We start from the raw sequence: 19,727 nt of genomic DNA on the forward strand, positions 1-19,727 counted from the left end.
TCTGGGTGCAGGCACGCCTACCCCGCTGCGTGGGAGGACAGGGTCTTTTTAGCACAGACTCTGGTTCTGGGAGCCATAGCCCCCCGGGGTGGAAGCGGGGGAGGGTGGCGAAGAAAGGCCCTGGGGACACTTTGTCCCAGAAAGTCCTAAAAATGGCATCTTAGCACTGTGCCAAAGCAAGGGCTTGGGTTCTGCTGGGAACCCCCCTCCCACCTTTCCCTCCGAGAGACCGGACTTGTGGGGCACGCAGCAGGGGAAGGAGGTGGCGGGCAGCAGGTGGACTGCCTGCCCAGCCGTGAGCGGTGAGCGGTGAGCGGAGGGCCCCGTGGGCTCCCAGCCCGTCGGAAGCTGCTTCACTCCCTCCACGGGAGAAAGGCCACATCTCCGGGTTTCCCCCTCGCCCTTTCTCCTGTGTGATGACCCCAGACTGTTTACAGTGATCCCTAACCGTGGGTTAAGTAGAGGAGAAGGGGCCCCTCTCGGAGAGGGAGCTGGGGTGGGGGTGGGGGATGCAGCCACTGGAAAGCCTGTTTATTGACGAGGAGGGAAAGCATGCGTGCAGCAGGATAATGAGCTTCTGAGCTCAACTGTGACCAAGAGGAACTGAGCTATCTCCTTCCCCATCGCTAATGAAACAAGTGTAATTTCCTCATCAGCACTAGATTCTGTTTAACGACTCCCCCCTTGCCACCACGAGCTCTCTGCGCTCCCCTCATCCCCACCTCCTTACAGACTCCCCCCTCCCTCACCCCACAGCTCCAAGACCTTCTCCAGCCTCCACCAGCTCACTGCTGGGACCTTCCTGGAAGAGTCTCCTTGCTCTCAACACTTCTACTCCCCCTACCCCACATCTGGGTCTCCTCACCCACACCCCTCAGCTCCTCCTACCCAGTTCCTCTAAGTCTCTTCAGCCCCTTTCTACCACACTCTGCAGCAATGCCCTCTTAGCCATGCCCTTCCCCCAACTCTGCTTATCCAGGCTGTCCCTGGATGGACAGTCCAGGAAGGGGGCCGGTCACCCTTTTCTACCCACCCTCCTCCCATGAGAGCTGAGCTTCAGGGAAGGGGCACACAAGAAGGCAACCATGGGAGCGGGTGCAGGCCCACCCTTATTAACCAAGAGTTTTCCGGTGTTTATGCAAATAGGTGCTTCAACTCTCTTTGGCTCCAAGTCTGGCTGCAATCTGAGGTGAGGGGAGCACAATACCAGAGCCTACGGGCGACCTCTGCCTCTGATTCACACAGCCTAACCCAGCTGCGCCCAGCCAGGGGGTGGTCTGCACTCTGAGGAGCGAAGAGCCTGGTTCCTCTGAGGACATGTGGGGGTGCTTTAGCTCATTTCTCTGGAGCTAGCCTCTCTGGTTCCTGCCGTAGCCTGTCCCCTGTTCCTCTTTCCTTCGGGGTGGGGTAGTTCCCTCTTCTCTCTAGGGTGGGGTAGGTTCTTAACTCTGGTCTTCCCTGTAGGTTGGTGTGGACCAGGGTGGCTTTGTCTGAGTGACTGACATGTCTCTGGAAATGGTTCTTGGATCCAAGTTTCCATGGAAACCAGGGCAGGCTCTTCCAAGCAGTGTCAGCTGGCTGGGGGGGTGGGCTGGGGCACTGAGGGTGGAGCTGAGGCTGAGTGCTCCCTGGGCACAGGCTTGAGTGGGTGGGCCCTGTGAAGGGGCCATGACATACAGTGGGATACACACAAGGGGCACTTCTGCAAGCTCCTTCCCTAGGTTGCTTAGGAAAGAGGATGAGGGACCAACTGCAGCTCTAGGGAGAGTGAGGGGTAGAATAGCAGTGTTTTGGGGGGAGGGGATGTTGGATCTCTTCCCACCCCCAGCCTCAGCCTAAAGACCACTCAGCAGCTCACCCACAATTTAGTTACCCCCACATAAATTAGGCAGCTATAGCATTGTCACCTACCAGGCACCATTCCTGCCAGGGTGGAGGTGGGGTAGCTTCCCTGGCCAGTGGGGGGCACGTGAGGGGGGTAACCAGGCAGAGTGGTGCTCGCCATGTCACGACCTGGAAAAACACAAAGGGGAAGGCATGAGGCCTGGCAGAGAGGGGCCTGCCTCTACGCACACCAGGGCACTCCATGGGAAGAGGGCCCTTGGAGAAGAAAGAACTGTGTGTCGACAGAGATGCATGTGATGAGCAGATCCGGGTGTGCCTTTACAAGTGCGTGAGCTCGTGACCTAAACGTCTGTCCTGTGATCAGCTGTGTAGGCACCTCCACTCTGTAGCTCTTTCTCTGTGCGTGTGTGTACGTGTTTGCCTTTGCTTGTGTCTCTTTGGAGCCCAAACCCAGATGGAGAAGGGCGGGAGGATGACCGGGCTGTACTCTCCCTTCCCAGCCAGGTCTTCAGCTGTGGTCTCTCCAGTAACCAAATGGGCCGCTATGATCTTGCTCATCTCTCTCCTCCCCAACACCCTACCTTTCCTTCAGGTTTGGAAGATACCCCCCACCACCCACATGGGATAATGGGTCTCTCTTTTCCTCTCCAAGAGATGCTGCAGGTGCTGGGCCTGGCCGGTGTGGACAGCAGGGGGCCAGCCAGTGAGCCACTCTGTTGTTAGTGTTTATGGCATTTAAATGACAGAAAACCATCTCCGAAGTGAATCAGAAGCTTTTGAGCCAACAGTGCAAGTGGATCAGATCAAGTTCCAAAATCTTCATCCCCTCCCCCCCAACTGATGACATCTGTCCCGAGAGTCCTCTATTAGCTAAAGCCTGGAGAGTGGGAGGCAGGGCTTTCCTTAATGGGAAGGCACATCAAGTCAACATTAGGGAAATACCCATGGTCCACAGACATCTCCTCTTCAACACAGCTGCACCTGAGTGAGTGGCCTCCCTCCCTGCCTGTCCCCTTTACCACCACGAAGAGGTCACCACCTCCCTTTGCATTTTTCTCCCTTTGCATTTTAGTATGCTCCAATTGCTAATCATAATAATTTGCCCTCATGCTCAGGCCGGTTTGGCTCAGTGGTGAGAGTGTCAGCCCACGACTGAAGGGTCACTGGTCTGATTCTGGTCAAGGGCAAGTACCTTGGTTTCAGGCTCAATCTCTGGCGCCTGTCAGGGCGCGTGTAGGAAGCAACCAACCGATGTGTGTCTCTTGCATTGATGTTTTTCTCTCTCTGTCTCTCACCCTTCCACTCTCTAAAAACCGATGGAAAAAAATATCCTCAGATGAGGATTAACAACAACAAAAATTGCCCTCTTTCTTCTCCCACACTTTCATGCCCTAGACCAGTGATGGCGAACCTTTTGAGCTCGGCGTGTCAGCATTTTGAAAAACCCTAACTTAACTCTGGTGCCATGTCACATATAGAAATTTTTTGATATTTGCAACCATAGTAAAACAAAGACTTATATTTTTGATATTTATTTTATATACTTAAATGCCACTTAACAAAGAAAAATCAACCAAAAAAATGAGTTCGCTTGTCACCTCTGACACGCGTGTCATAGGTTCGCCATCACTGGCCTAGACACTACTTTCTGCTCTCCTGGGTCCCATTCATCCTCTCCAAATTCCCTTTATCCTCCTCTTCATCCAGTGCCACTCTCCCTCCAGTGTCTCTGTCCAAGCCTGGGAAAGCAAGGTGTGGCTGGAGGAAGTTATGGAACTATGCATCTCTGGCCCAGTTCACTTTCACTAATCCTCATCCTCCTAATGTCTATTCCAAAGCCAGTCTCTCTCTCTCTCTCTCTCTCTCTCTCTCTCTCTCTCTCTCTCTCTCTCTCTCCTTGCCACTCTCACCTTGAAACTGACCTCTCCTCCTACTTTTCTGAGTTTCCTCATCCCCACCTTAACATATCTGAGTGATTCACCTTTCCTACCCTCAGACTACAGAGATACAGTTCAAATTTCTGTATTTCTAGCTTCCTGCTGAACATTTTCATTAGCTGCCCCACTGTCACCTCACACTTGACAGGAATAAAAGCTGATTCACTGTCTCCATTATCAGTTCTACCATCAACTTACTTGAAGACCACGAGACCAAAAATATTGGAGTCTTTCTTGACATGGCCTTTTCCCTCCCCCTCCATATGAAGTCAGTCACCAAGTGTGCCCAGTTCCTCTTAGCAATGTTTGTGACATCTGTCCCTTCTCCATTTCCTCAAACACCTCCATAGCTCAGCTCCTAAGACCTGCCCTTGGTTTGCCACAACCATTTTCTTGCTTATATTCCCCGCCTCTACATTCTTCCCTCTCAGGTCTCTCCCAAGTGTGGATGCTTGGCTTGTCCTCATAAAACATTGCTCTCAACACTTCCCTTGTAAAAACCATCATTGATTCTGTGTAGACTACAGTTTGAATCTAAACTCTGCCAGGCTTTCACAGCGTCCAGGTGCTGCTCCCAGCCAGCTTCCTCAGCTCTGATTTGCACCCCTCCTGGTTTAGTTTGACTGTTTTCACTGGCGTGTTGCTGTGAAACCTCTGTGCTTTTGCCATATCATTTCATCTTCTTACTCATAGCTTCCTTCTCCTTCCAGCTCAAACCCCTACTATTCTACCCTTCAGAGTTTATCGCTCCTAAACTTCTGTAGCGTCTGTGCTCCATGGATGAGCATGTCATTACATTTCATATTATACCAGCCCTGTTGTTTCATATCATGGCTTGCTTCTTCAAGCAGATCATAATCAAACTGAGGGTCCTGTCTTCTGCGCTTTCTTGCACAGCTGAGAAATGGTAGGTGCTCAATAAATACTTGTTAATTTTCTATCATTCTATGCATTTATAGCCAACACAAACAATAGAGGGGGGCTATATTGTTTTTTAATTGTTTCATATTTGTTGGTCTCCTTTGAAGAGGTAAAGGCTGGGACAAATGTAAATGTTTGAATCTGCCCTTTTCTCTAAAAATAGTTTGAACAGTGGATTATGAGTGTTTACAGGTTAACGAAAGATTAACAGTAAGGGACTCAAATATTGTGACCCAGCTTTCTCATGCAATAGAATAATTTTTCTCTAACCTATCTATTATAGCCAATTTCTTACACTGTAAAACTCAAGAATAAACAGAGTGGAACTATTAAACAAGAGATTGCTTTAGACTCCCAGAGAGATAGAAGAAAGAATCTGTTTGCTTTGTTGTGTGTTTTCTTTCATTGACTTCTATTGTCAATAAATGGTCTACTCCTTCTGACCACCTCTCAGAGAAGTGGACCTGAAATGGACAATGACAGCCATAGCTATCAATTCCTAGAGAGATTAATAACATGACATATATTGGTCAAAAACAGACCAAGACAGCCCTAGTTGATTTGGCTCAGTGGGTAGAGCATCGGCCTTTGGACTGATCAGGTTCCAGGTTCGATTCTGGTCAAGGACATATACCCGGGTTATGGGCTTGATCCCCAGTAGGGGGTGTGCAGGAGACAGCTGATCAATGATTCTCTCTCATCATTGATGTCTCTCTCTCTCTCTCTCTCTCTCTCTCTCTCTCTCTCTCTCTCTTTCTCTCTTTTCCTCTCTGAAATAAATAAAAACATATTAAAAAAGAAAAAGAAAAAAGGACCAAGACAGAGGAGAGTTAAAGAGAATGTAAAAGATTTAGAAACCCAATTCCTCTTGGTCTTGTGATCTTAATGTATACAAAGCAGCTAGGAAAAGAAGTAGGCTTCTTTCTTAATAAACAGGAATTTAAATGCATCTGGATTCTGATTTTCAGCTGCATGGTTTCCACAACCTGTCACACATGAACTCCTTGTAATATGTTTTTGTCACACAATCCCGTCCTTAGCCTCTGAGGCTGGATGACTGGAAAGGTGTTTCCAGCTAACCTGGAGGTACACCTCCAGGGTTTTTTGTTTATTTCCACTGGATTTTTTTCTTGCCAACTTTTATTTCCACTGGCTTTTTCTTTTGCCAACTTTCAACATATAGACACTTTGGCATGCTGAAGGTCACCCACAGAACTGTTGCCTGACAGAGACATTTCTGAATTCTACTTTAAACACAGAATCTATAGAGTGCTATTCAGACTTTTTTTGTTATTGTTAATCCTCACCTGAGGATATGTTTCCATTGATATTTAGGGAGAGTGGGAGAGAGAGGGAAAGACAGAGAGAAACATCAATGTGAAAGAAACACATTGATTGGTTGCCTCCTGCATGAGCACCAACCAGGGCCCAGGCCAGGGAGGAGCCCTTGGCTGAAATCAAACCCAGGACCCTTTGGTCCGCAGGCCAATGCTCTATCCACTGAGCTAAATTGGCTAGGGCCAGACGTTTTTTTAATAGTCAAGTTGTCACTTTATTTTTTTTCTCAAAATGAACTTTAAAAAAATTTAAGTAATATTGGTTTATAACATTATCTAAGTTTCAGGTGTACAATATTATCATTCAATATCTTTATTTATTTGAAGAACACAAAAACACCTATTCAAAAAGATATATGTGCTTCTATGCTCATTGCAGCATTATTTATAAGATATGGAAACAACCCAAGTGTTCATTGACTGATGAAGGGATAAAGAAGATGTGGTATATATACAATGGAATACTACTCAGCCATACAAAAAGATGAAATATTGTCATTTGTGACAACATGGCTGGGCCTCAGGGGTATTATGCTAAGTGAAGTAAGTCAGGCAAAAAAGGGCAAAAATTGTATGACTTCACTCGTATGTAGGCTATAAAACAAAAGAAGAAACAAGTGAACAAACAAAACAAAAATCAACTCATAGATACAGATAGCTTGGTGGTTATCAGACATTTTAGAATGTGCGAGAAGAAACCCATGATGAGGTAAAACATGCACGCTTCTGGGTGGTCAGCATACAGCTGTGCTGCTGCTGCTCCAGATTCTGGAACATCAGTATCACCACAAAGAGGTGCCCGTTCAGGACGCCTAAGCCAACAAAGGTGCAAGCTACTGCATACAAAGCACTCTCAATGGCTTCATTAGTACACAGGTGACACCTGAAGAGCAGGAAAACATTGACCAAACTCTTGCCGGAGCCATATATTCTCCCGGAACACCATTGTCAATAATGGAAAACACATACTGCAGGAAGTTTTCAAATTACTAAGACTGTCATACCATTTGCCCAGCAGCATTCTTTGAGCAAGCCTCTTTTAGTGAGAGAATATGAATGGGTAATGGAATCAGTGCAAGGAAGAATCGACAGAGCACTGGGTCTTGTGTTACTACAGACAGATGGACAAATGGGAGTGGAGACAAACTCTAAAACTGTAAGACAGCACAGCCACCTCCTTAAACAAGCAAAAGCTTAGAAAGAGAGAAAAAACCCCCAGCTACACAGCAAAATACATCAGTTATAAAATATGTGCCATCCAACAGGAGATAGGAAGCAGTAAAGCATTTGCTTTGCTCACTGACAATGCCAGTAACATAAAAACAGCACCAAGAATCACAAATGGATAAAATGCCACATATTACAAGGGGATGGACATTTCATGTTGGAGACTTGCTTCCTAAGATTATAGTTTTAAAGATGGAAGAGCCTTTGAGATGATCAGTCTAACTTGCTTGTTTTAAAGTTGAGAAAATGGAGGCACACAGAGCCAGAATGACTTTCCTCTGGCTCCAGAGCTAGTATATGACAGAGCCAAAGTGTGAAGCTACGTCTGTACCACACTACCTTCTAATGGTGACATGAAGCCAGGTACTCCCAGAAGAGCCAAAGAAAAGGAAAAGAAGCCATCCAACCAGCAAAATCTCATATTGCCACGGCCATCGTGAAGATGAGACAAGAAAAAGGAGGACACAAAGAAGAAAATACTGACACTGAAAGTCTGTAGTAAAGCTCCATGGGGTGGAGTATTAATCTCCTTTGAGAGTTTGCTAAAAAACAAAGAGGCTCTTCAAGAAACAGTAGTAGTTGAGTCTCTTAAAGTACCCAGAAGTGTTAGAAGCACTGTACTTGATGAGGATGCCTTCTCAGTTCAACTGCAGAAGTCCCTGAAGATTCTAAAGCCAATTTCTACAGCAATCACTGCATCCGAATCAGACAGTGCACTTTTGTCAGGCATTCCCTACCAAATGGGCCAGATCGAATCAACTGTTTTGGAGAGAATCTAAGTGAAGTTGCTCTTACAAGTACAGAGAAAAGCAAAATGAAAGACCGTTAAGAAATTGGAAAATTTCAGTCACCAGATAACTTATGCTATTTCATCTAAGATTCAGGGCAGACTTGTGTTTCTGCTTGTACCTAGGCTAGCCAGCATTCATTGAGCACCTACTATATGCTAGGCACTGTCCTAAATATTTTCTGTGTATTATCTCATTTAATCCTCATATCAACCTATGACAGCGGTTCTCAACCTGTGGGTCGCGGCCCCTTTGGGGGTCGAACGACCCTTTCACAGGGGTCGCCTAAGACCATCAGAAAACACATATGTAATTACATATTGTTTTTGTGATTAATCACTATGCTTTAATTATGTTCAATTTGTAATAATGAAATTGGGGGTCACCACAACATGAGGAACTGTATTAAAGGGTCGCGGCATTAGGAAGGTTGAGAACCACTGACCTATGATGTTGATCTGTTTTTAATCACCATTTTATAGACGAGAAATGGAAACTCGGAGGCGCTAAGTGTTATGTTCAAGATTTCACAGCTAGTACATGGCAGAACCTGGACTACAGAAAAAACAGTATACTTGGGTGATTCTAGAACAGCCGTGGGCAAACTACGGCCCACGGGCCGGATCCGGCCCATTTGAAATGAATAAAACTATTGAAAAAAAAAGACCGTACCCTTTTATGTAATAATGTTTACTTTGAATTTATATTAGTTCACACAAACACTCCATCCATGCTTTTGTTCCAGCCCTCCGGTCCAGTTTAAGAACCCATTGTGGCCCTCGAGTCAAAAAGTTTGCCCACCCCTGTTCTAGAATGACAGTCTCAAATATTGTAGACCCAGGAAATACATACTAGTAGCTATTTGGTTCAGGTAATTAACCTGGGATTATGCTGAGCAAATTCTTCCTATAACAGAACATCTTGTCACTTATTGTTTCTTGCATGTTTCAGGTTCTTCCATTTTCCACAACAAGGATTCACTGATCCTGTAGGACTCCAATGACGTGCTTTGGGGAGTCCCATATAAAGTCATACATTAAATGTTTATATATAAATAATATCTAGATGGCTTTTAGCATAGTCTCAAAAGTATTCATGACCCAAAGATTAATAAGCAGTATTTATAAAAGACCAAAAGAACCTCTATTCTTTGGTGTAGGAAAGGCACTGATTTGTTTGAAGCCACTTGAACTGTACTGATAAACAAGATCATACAAAGAACAGCAAAATAACACGGGAAGAAGCAGAGAAGCTTCTCTCAAGTAAAAAGAAAAATGTCAGCATTTAGAAGACCAAGGAAATGATAAAGAGGAAGCTGCCAAAGCAGAGGGATGCTTCGGCTCAGTGATGGCTCAGACAGCAAGACTTATTAGACATAGATTTATGCAGCAAAAGTTATATGCGATGAGTTGAGAGATGCTTTTCCTCAGCATCTTTCTCTGAAAATGAGCACTTTTGCTCTCCACTTGACACTATGGAGGACCCTAAGGCCAGAAAGCATAACTCTTGTTTTACTAACCTATCCTCAAGTTTGCCTGCTTCTCATAAGGTAGTGAAAACGAAGACATTAGATTGCTTCAAGGTTGGTAGTCTGTGGCTGCATTGGACACAAGCATTTATACTGCTTCCAAGAATACACAGTTATTAGATTGGTAATTGCTGCCTAAATATACCATATACTTACATTTACTAGACCAGTTATGATCACATGACCAATCCAAATTACATAATGCACTAACGTAACAAACTTTAAGTCTGTAAAAGATGCTTTAAAAGGAGAGGGAATGCCAGGCCGCTGTGGCTCAGTGGTTGAGTGTCAACCTATGAACCAAGAGGTCATGGTTCGATTCCTGGTTAGGGTATATGCCCTGGTTGGGGACTCGATCCCTAGTAGGGGTGTGCAGGAGGCAGCCAATCAATGATTCTCTCTCATCCTTGATGTTGCTATCTCTCTCCCTCTCCCTTCCTCTCTGAAATCAATAAAAATATATTTAAAAAATAAAATAAAAGGGGAGGGAAAGAGTTTTTTAAAGAATATTTCATTTTGTTTCTTATTTCCCAGGTTTTCAAGTCCTTCCACAGGTGTGAGGTTCCCCAGCCCCAGCCAGTCTTGGCTCCACAGCTCCTCATCCAGAGACTTGTCTTCTCTGGGTTCCAGCAGAGGGGGCTGTGCCTGCAGCTCAGAGTGGCTGCTCTCCTAGCTGATCTTGCTTCCCACAGACAGTTCGACCTTAATTTAGTCCCTGGTGTATCCTAGGCAGGGATGCTGCCCAGATCTGTGTGGACTCAGTGAGGGCTTCCCCTTCACAGCCAATGGGCTGGACCCACCAGGCATGCGGTTCACACCCCTTCTCCTCACAGCACATGGCCTTCATCTGGGCCATGGTAGTCTGCTGGCCCAGGACCCCACAAGAGGAGGCTTGCTTCTAACTCAGCTGGACTATGGATGGACCTGCAGCCTCAGCATCCTAGCATAAGGCTAGGGAGTATTGGGAGAGTCACATTTTCCGAGGGCTGATAGGGAACTTGGTTACCTTCTAGTCTAACGCCCTCATTTTACAGACGAAACTAAGGCTCAGAGTTGGGAAGACATCCTAGCCCGCTCATTTCGCTTCCCCACACTGCCTCCTCTGGCTCCATGAGCAAATCGCCAATGAAGACTGGAGCTGGGCAGGCGCTTGCTTTCTAGAAGGCTGGGGCCCAGGCTCACTGATGGGCTCAGAGCAAGAGACACCCTCGTGCTGGGTGGGCAGAGGTTAAGCCTGTTTGCACAGTCTCCCGATACTCCAGCTCTGCCAGTTCCTCTCTGGCTTTATTTTGTTCTCTGAGAGCACTGAATTGTCAGCTCTAATCCTTCCGAAAGCGCAGCGTTTTTCAGGCGCTCTGTGTAAGTGAAACACTAATCCCAAGGAAAACGGCCACTTAAGCTGCTGGAGCATTAGGCTGCTCTCTGAGCCTGCCCAGGATTTCCTCCCTCCTGCCTGCCAGCCCAGCCACCACCTGGGAGGAGAGGGGAGGATTCCAGTCTGAAGGCGAGCAAAGCCCTCTCAGAAGCAACAATAGTGGCAGGGCTTGCCTCCCAAAGCTCAGGTGGAAATGTGTTTGTCCTGAGGCTACAGCTAATGTGGGGGAAGGAAGGATTCTGATCACCCTGGGGAGACAGTGGGGGAGGGGTCTTCCCATCACCTTGGGGGATAGCTGGCTCTTTGAGGGAAACAAGCTTTCAGGTCTTGCCTAGGTGGCTTTGAGGCACCAGGACATTGCTAAGAACTTTGGTTCCCATGCATACCGGTAATATTCATTGGAAAACCACTATTTAGGCTTTCTGGTCATTTAGAAAAGGTTGGGTTGATTGACTTGACTTTTACTTAGCTAACCTTTTCTTCATAGGAAGTGCCAAATAATGGAGTAAACAAGCTTAGTGCTGGGAGATTCCCCCTTTGGAGAACTCTCCTTTGGGACACCTCAAGCATCTCTAAACATCTGCAGCAGCCTAAACACTCCCTATAATCTAGCGAATCATGAAAGCAGTGCCCAGCGTTTTCTACTAGGTAAGCCTTTGTTGGCCTGAGTTGGCTACTATATGCACTTGAAAAAAAGATCAATGATTTCTTGAAAATAGTTTGAATCAAATTTAAACTGGCCCCTCTCCCTGATCTCTAAATGAATTGGTGAAACTATGCTATGGAGGACCAAGCACAGTCCATTTGGCATGGTCAGCCCTTGGGTCTCATGGATGGAGGGGAAAGATGAACCGAAGAGTCAAGAAGAGAGGCCCAAAGTAATGGGCCAAATTTGAACTCAGCTTAGAACACCATAGAATTACATCTGTGCTGAGATGCCTGGGAGCCCTTCATACCTCCCTATGACTCTCCTCCCCTCTGCAGCTCCATTAGCAGCCCCTTGTGCTTCTGCCCAAGGCACCTTCCTGGGAAAGGCAGCTGAATAGGAAGGCCGGTGGGCACAGGCATTGGGCATGGGATTGGAGCTGGAGACAGGGGTGGTACAGGTTTTATACTGCTCCAATTTGACCTGACTCTCCCTTCCTAGAGTAGATTAATGCCTCTTATTTTGAACATTCTTTCCCTCTAGAGGTGCATGAGATAAAGGAGGAAGAAAAAGAGCCCTGATCCAATGACTCCCTAGGCTGCAGGCCCAGGGCACCTGCATTATCTGTCAATGTCTCATTGCTATGGAAATGCCCCCATAATTAAATCAGAGATGAGGTCTGGTGGCTGGAGGTCCTTGGGGATGTGGCTGGAGGCCTCAAAGATGTTTGGAGGAAGCTAGCTACTTTCCATTGGGCCTTTCCAGTTTAAATGAAGGGTCCAGGGCCTGAGGGTGCTGAGGAGAAACCCTCTGGCTTGGTTCTGCCTCCACAGGAAAGGGCTCTCTGACTTGCCGCATGTTGGTGTTGCCCTAGTCTTCTCCTCTCAAGGTTGGAGAGGAACCCTGATGTCTGTGCTCTAAATTCCTCTTGCTAATCGGGCTTTGGGCTGATAGACAAGACTAGGAGACTCCCAGCCTCCTCCAAAAACATTTCTCAGCCTTTATTGCCCTCTCCTCCCCTGAGGGGCTGGCCAAGGGCTGAGCTGTTTGTTTTATGGAGGGAAATGCAGTCACTTTGGAAGGGGGTTGTTAACTACAGGAAAGAGGCCGTTCCTGAACTCCCTGAGTAGGAGGAGAGTTTCCCAGGGTCCACACTTCTGTCTGCTAAAAGGCCACTTTGCTGACCACCCCAGATGTGGGCAAGGAGTCTGAGCTTCTAAGGGTTCGCAACCCTTTCTCAGAAGCTGAGCTCACACTGCTCTCCCAGGCTTTCAGGCCCTGGGGGCCAGCCCTTGCTTTTCTTTGAACTTTGCCTGACTGGGCTCTCCACCTCTGCTCAAACCAGCATCTCCCTCTGCCTGCTTTGGGCAGCAACCACATCACCTCCTGGTTCTTAGCTATGGATTCCTTCAGAGCTGCAGTCTCTCTCTAGGCATCCAGAGAAGTCTCTTCCAAGCTCTTGAATAAAACTACCTTCTTCCCACCAGCGTGGGGAAGCTAAGAAGGCTCCCATACCACTGGGGAGGGATGCACTGCCCTTGGCATTATTTCCAATGTTCAGACATTTTCCCAAAGAAAATAGAAGATTCTCTGCTGAGACTTCGCTGTCTGGAAGCTTGGCTGCTAAGCAGGGGACAGACTTTACTTGAAAGGCTACTTGAGGTTCATCCCTTTCCCAAACAATAAGCTATAGGTGTCATCTTCATTTTTTTAAATCCTTTATTATCTCCATATCTCACAATTTGCTGAGCAGTGGTGGGGAAGGGGAAGTAGGATCCAAATCTGTGATATTCACAAAACTATATTTCTCTTATCTTTTTTAGAATATTAAATATGCTTAACGTATAGTTGCTTTGCATTGATCTATGCCAGTGATGGCGAACCTATGACATGCGTGTCAGAGGTGACACGTGAACTCATTTTTTTGGTTGATTTTTCTTTGTTAAATGGCATTTAAATATATAAAATAAATATCAAAAATATAAGTCTTTGTTTTACTATGGTTGCAAATATCCAAAAATTTCTATATGCAACACGGCACCAGAGTTAAGTTTGGGTTTTTCAAAATGCTGACACGCCGAGCTCAAAAGGTTCGCCATCACTGATCTATGCTCTCCAGTGCTAGGGGGTATTAATTGTCCTAATTATCGCTTCTGTGAACTTTCCTCGTGATAGTGTGTGTTGATATGAGGTGTGTAATTTTTTATAGTAAGCTCATCTTTACTGGTGGATTTTTTTTTCCCTGTGGGAGTCCCAGGTGCCCTGGATTGGGGAATGTCTCTGCAGAAAAAGTTTGCCCTTGTTCAACCCCAGCCTCCAGTATGATACCAACAGGTTCTCACATACTGCTCTGGCTTTGAGTTTCCCTCTATTTCTGGTAGCAGAGAGTGAGGTTTGGTCATGTGTAAACAATTCTTGTTATATTTTACCCAGCTGCGTTTTGGTGAGTTTCACCTTCCTTGCTTCTGGAACTCAAGTCTCACTCCTCCATTACCTCTCTGGGACTAAGATGAAGTGGTGAGAACTACATTGGCACGAAGCTTTCCCAGTGCGTGACAGTGATGCACACTACAGGCCAGTGACGGCCGCTCAGTGCAATAGCTCGGGAGACCGGTGTATTCCTCAGCTTCTAGAGCCGTGATGGCGAGCCTTTTGAGCTCGGCGTGTCAGCATCTTGAAAAACCCTAACTTAACTCTGGTGCTGTGTCACATAGAGAATTTTTTGATATTTGCAACCGTAGTAAAACAAAGCCATATTTTTGATGTTTATTTTATATATTTAAATGCCATTTAACAAAGAAAAAATCAACCAAAAAAATGAGTTCGCGTGTCACCTCTGACACGCGTGTCATAGGTTCGCCATCACTGCTCTAGAGAGAGCAGGCAGAGCCGCCGCACAGCCCTAACGCGCTCCAGCACCATCTCATCCCATTCAGCCCCACCTTCGGGGTGGACTTTCCCCAGGCCAAGCGACTCTCTAAATGCTCAGAAGCATCTCCAAGGGACTTTGGGAATCCTGAAACTAGTATCATCTTCTCCCAGATCAACATTAATGCCAGTGTCCCTTCGTGTTCCTCTGTGGCTGCAGACCTGACCAGGCACAGGAAGGGAGGGTTCACGGTGAGAAGGGCACAGGGAAGAGGGGCTCATTCTACCAGTGATGAGAGACTTGAAGGAATGAAGGCACTAATTCACAGCTGGAGCCAGAGTCCTCACTGAAGAGGCCCTGATCCAGAGGTCCCTGGGACCACTGAGGGGTTGATGGCGGCTCCCTGTGGGGTCCTTTGGAAGAATAAGAAGTTAGAAGACGGTACCAGCCACAGCCAGCCAACCTGAGGAAGCCTGGGGCCAGAGTGCCCCCAACCTATCTCTCGTCTAGCTGGTCCCTTTTTTCTTATCACTTAGGAGCGACTCGGCTCCGTTCCAGATCAGCAGCCTAGAGCAGTGGGCTGGAGAGAAGAGGTGCCGCTGAGCTAGAGCAGCCCAGCGGCGGAAGGGAAAGTGGGTGATAAATTTAAATAACCAGCTTGACTTGGCAGCTTGCTGAGTTGTGATGCAGTGAAATTAAAATCTCGGCAGAACTTGCAAACACTACCCAGAAAAATCGGTCTCTCTCCTTGGTTCCATGATGGAAGGTGGGGAGGGGAGGCTACCGGGCCGAGCCCCAGCCTCTGGCAGCCACCCTTGCTTGCAATGTGATTAGCTGTGTCCTGGCCCACTGGGCCCCACTCTCCCCTCCACACAATAGTCCAAGCTCCTCTCTCCTCTCAGTCCTGACCTTGTGGAACAGCTGTATCAAGTGGCTGGTGAAGTTTGAAATCAGCTTCCAGTGCCAGGAGGTGGCAGGAATATCAATAAGGTCGGCTCCTCAAGTCAGGCTAGGGCATTCCGGGCTGGTTTCCTCAGGACTCATCCCCGGAGGCTGCAGCTTCAGCTGCCTGTCCCCAGGGAAGATGAGCTGGGTGCCTGAGACGTGGGGAATGAAGAGGGCTCCTTGAACTGGTACGCCTAAGCCAGGCTGTAGGCACAGGGTGCCCCCCTGCATCCACACACCTGGCCAGACACCTACCTGAAAGGGCCTCCCTTTTCTTCCTCCACCAAAGCCCTTCATATTCACCAACAAAGTCAGCTTTTCAAGAATCTTGGGAAGGAATTTCTACAAATACACCACAGCCTCTCCCAGATCCCAGCCATGCTTGGAGCTTGGTTCTCCCAGATGCCCACATCTTTCTAGAGAACTGTGTGTCTGCTCTCCTGGCATCACTGCTCACTGCTCCCCACAAAGTCCTGGCCTGAAGGCCGATCTGCTGGACCCACTCCTGAGATGGGCCATGAAATCTCTGGGCACTGCCTTGTTTCTCACCTTGACAGTACCTTCAGCAAATTCTGTTTGTCCCCATAATAAACACATCATGAATCATTCATCTTTAATAGATTATGCAAATTAGGAGGACATAAAATCAACGAAGATCAATAACTGCAGCCGTTTAATTGCCAGCAAAAACATTTTAAGAATGAGGAGCCCTTTCTCGGGTAATGGCACCATTCATCCAAACACTGGATCTTGGCCTAAGTGTAGAAAAATCATTCCCTGCCCCCATCCCCTTCTACTTCCCCTCCCCCACATCTCCACACACTTCTCTCTTTTTGGTAATTTCCAGTTTCTGAGCGAGTTTCCCCGTCATTACCACTGGTGAACAGCTCCGAATGTTAATGGTTCTGCTTTTGTTACTCCTCGCTTGATTGAAATGTCGCATACAGATTGAGATGTTAGTGCTAACTTGCCACCTGGGAATGTCAAGCTGGGTCTGAAATGAACTTTTCTCACACTTGGATCCAGATGGATCAGCCGGAGATGTTCCCAGGCTGGGCTGGGACTGTTCCAGGGCAATGGGGGTGGGGTGGGGCGGGGGGAGGCAGGCGGGGGAGGCTCAAGGTGGAGGGACTTTTCTCCACTAGCCCCAAGTTTTCCTGCAGCAGGAGCCCTGCCCCCAAGTTCCATCTCTCCAGCCCAGGAAACACCTGCCTTCAGGACTGTGGCCATGAGCCCAGGGGAGCACAGCTGGGATTAGAGAAAAGTCTTCTGGGCTCTGTTTCACCAGTTACCTAAGGTGGCCCCAATGGGAAGTGACACTGTAACTCTCGGCAGATCAGGAGAAAGGTGGGCTGGCCTGGGCCATCTCCCTGCCGAGGGTCACAATACCCAGCAGCTCAGAGAGCTTCCAAGTTGAGCTACGGAGAGCTCATGCCAAGTGTCAGTTGATAATAGGCTGTGTCCTGATCCAGCTAAGATTGTCACTTTCAAAAGCCTGATCAAACAGTTCTCTGACACTTCCGGAACTCAACCTCTGATTGTCTAGCCACAGAGCTCAACACTGTCCAGGCTGGAAACGTTGCACCAGGACACCGCTTGAGGGAAAGCTAACAACAGGGCTCTCCCAGCCTCCCAGGTGGTGGCTGGGTGGACACCTGCTGCCCATCTCAGGCCTGAGCCATACTCAGATCACCTCCAAGTCAGAAACAGGGCCCTGTCTTACAGCGAGCGGGGCCAGGCCTGCTCCTGGTCTTGCCACTGGCTGTGACGCTGGACGCTTGCCACCCTGCTGCCAGGTCCCCAGGCCGCCTCCACTCGCCTCGGCTCACCAGGTAACGCCTCAGTGTCTCCCAATCCCCACCGAGACCCTTCTCAATCATTCTGTCTCCCAAGGAACAAACGGCACATTGCCTTTAGTGGCTCCAGAATAATTAGGTGAATTTTAATAACACCTCAATGTGTGTCTCTCCCACTTGGGCACTTCCCTGGCCTGGAAACCCTTCTGCAGTGCCAGGCGCCTTCCGCAGCCGACAGCTCTGAGGTCTAGCGTTCATCGGCTGGCCCTCACCGCGCCACATCCCCGCCTTCTTTCGCTCCAGCTGCCTCTGCTGATCCTAGTCCATGGGACCACCCAGATTATGTGACCCTGCATTGCCTGTGGGACAGGCCCCACCTCTCTGGCCTTGGATCAAGCCTTGGTCTCTGTGATTTCTCTGGGAAGCCGGGAAAGCACTGGGATAATTGTGCTTTTCTATAACCAGAGAGCTGGATGCCATGTCCTAAGCCACAGCCACCCAGGCTGCCCAGTGGGAGAGGAAAACAGGTTCCCAACAGCCCTGGGGACCTAAGAGCATGGAGGCTGGACCCTGGGCACTGATGCTCCCTCCTGCCAGCCTGGCCTATTTACTCTCTGCCTTCTCCTGCGCAAATCCTAGTTAGAGGCTTATAATGCTGGGCACCTCGGTGGAGGCAAGAATAAAGGCAAAGAGAGAGGAAGAGGGTTGGCAGAAAGAGCCGGCAATGACCCCCTTTCCGGGGGGAGCACACAGAGGCCCTGACCACAGTTTCTTATCCGCACCTCTGCACACATCCATTCGGGAAGCGCCCTGGATTTGGGAGCCTCACTCTCTCTGCAGATATGGCAGGCGGCCTTCTTATCCCCCTGGGCCCCAGGCGGCATGAGCTGAGGAGCTCCCACTGAAAGCCGTGCTCCCACCCTCCTGGAAGCCCTCTTACCGGTCACAACGGGGTATGTCTGCGTGCCTGACACGTTGCTGCCCAGCTCGGGGTTGGTGGATGCAGATAGACTCGACTTGACTTCATCAAGCCCAGGGGTCAGGGCTGGGAGGGAGTACTCGTTCCCCTGGGAGGAGAGAGAAAAGCGACAGCTCTCTATTGATGCACACACTCGGAGGAAGAGCTCAGTGTGCAGATGGGGAGGAGGACCGGGGAGCCCTCCCAGATGGGGTGGAAGGAGATGGCCAGGGAGAGGGCGGGAGGATGGGCGGGGCGGGCTGGAGGATGATGGAGAGTTTGTATGGGTGGATGCAGACCTGACTGGGAAGCTGAGGTGCAGCCTATACATTATCGGTCGTTATCCCAGCACCCTCAATATTGCTGTAGCAGCTCTTCCTAGGAAGCCCCAAGGGTGGAGTATAGCACTGAGGCTCCCCTGCTGAGAGGCAAGGGGTGTTTTAAGGTCCCCCTGGGGTGGGGAGCCTTGGGGAGGAGGGGTGGACCATGACATGATGGCAGAAGGGCCTAGTGGGGCCTCCAGCCTGGCACTGCTGGGCTGGCTGATCGGGTGCTGGCGCCCCTTTTTTAAAAAACAAACAAAGACAGCCCCATGGGCCCCTCGCTCTCTGCCTGTGCACTGGGGTATGAAATTGGGGAGGGGGAGAGTCCACATGGCTAACAGAAGGGTGGGAGGGGGCCAGTCATTGACTCTGAAAGGGTGTCCTGCCCGAAACACTCGGGTAATTGCCTTTTTATTGCAGCCACCGCCAAGCCAGACCCCAGTGCTGGGCAGGCCAGGAGCCTGCACAAAGCAGGAAAAGTTGCTCTGATTAATATTACGTTAAATTAAAACTGATTTTCTGCTCTTTCGGGTCCGTTTTTTTCCCTTCCGCTTCCTGGCCCCCCCCCAGAGGACCCCCTCCCCTCCCTGGCTGGACGGGATTGCCTCGTCATTTCCAATTCCTTCTCGTATTGATCTTCCTGTAGAAATCAGTTTTGTAATTAGCTGCAAATTAGGCCTTCTACTGGGGGTGAAGCTGCCCCCTGATTTATCACCAGAGTAATTCGCTGTGATCGGAGAGAAATTAAAATGAACTCAATTAGGCTTCGGATTTGCTTTATGGGCCCTGCTCCGAGTTTCAGGGGGAAAAATGACTGTGCTGGTGTTTAATAGTCTAATGAAAGTAAATAAAGGTTATTCATTGTAATACAGCCGGGGACTCGGGGAGGGTGCACCGAGGCTCCTGCCTCGGCCGGCTCCTCCTTTGTTGGTTTATGGCTCAGGGCACCTTAAAAAGACTTTTGATTTTTGTTTTATGAAGACAAACAGCTTATGGGATAAAAGGACGGGCGGGGAGAAAGGCGAGTGGCTGTGAGCTGTTGGAGTCCTAGAGCGGAACTGTGCTGTGTGGAGCCCGTGGGGCTGCGCTGGTACATGTGTGCTTATGTGCTGGGGTGTGTGTGTGTGTGTGTGTGTGTGTGCATGTGCTGCATGTTTGAGCATGCACCGTGTGTGTGTGCAAGCGCAGCTGAGTGTGTGGTGCTGTAGTTGTGGGCCTGGGCTGGGCTGTAG

At 48.6% G+C, this 19,727-nt stretch overlaps 1 protein-coding gene across 10 annotated transcripts in view; it reads right to left on the reverse strand.

Annotated features, from left to right (window-relative positions):
- The window catches only part of PAX2 (paired box 2), a 92,134-nt gene that overhangs the window by 2,009 nt on the left and 70,398 nt on the right, over positions 1 to 19,727 (reverse strand). For 9 of the 10 annotated variants that reach the window (XM_036336297.1, XM_036336296.1, XM_036336301.1 and 6 more), the window contains 2 exons: positions 18,155 to 18,281; positions 1,912 to 2,013 (listed from right to left, as the gene is read on the reverse strand). In XM_036336297.1, coding sequence (XP_036192190.1) covers positions 1,912 to 2,013; positions 18,155 to 18,281 — 229 coding nt within the window. The remainder of the gene's footprint in view (positions 1 to 1,911; positions 2,014 to 18,154; positions 18,282 to 19,727) is intronic. The other variant, XM_036336304.1, reaches the window with a different exon arrangement.

The sequence above is a fragment of the Myotis myotis genome, unplaced genomic scaffold (genome assembly GCF_014108235.1).
Source record: "Myotis myotis isolate mMyoMyo1 unplaced genomic scaffold, mMyoMyo1.p scaffold_m19_p_15, whole genome shotgun sequence".
Classification (NCBI taxonomy): domain Eukaryota; kingdom Metazoa; phylum Chordata; class Mammalia; order Chiroptera; family Vespertilionidae; genus Myotis; species Myotis myotis.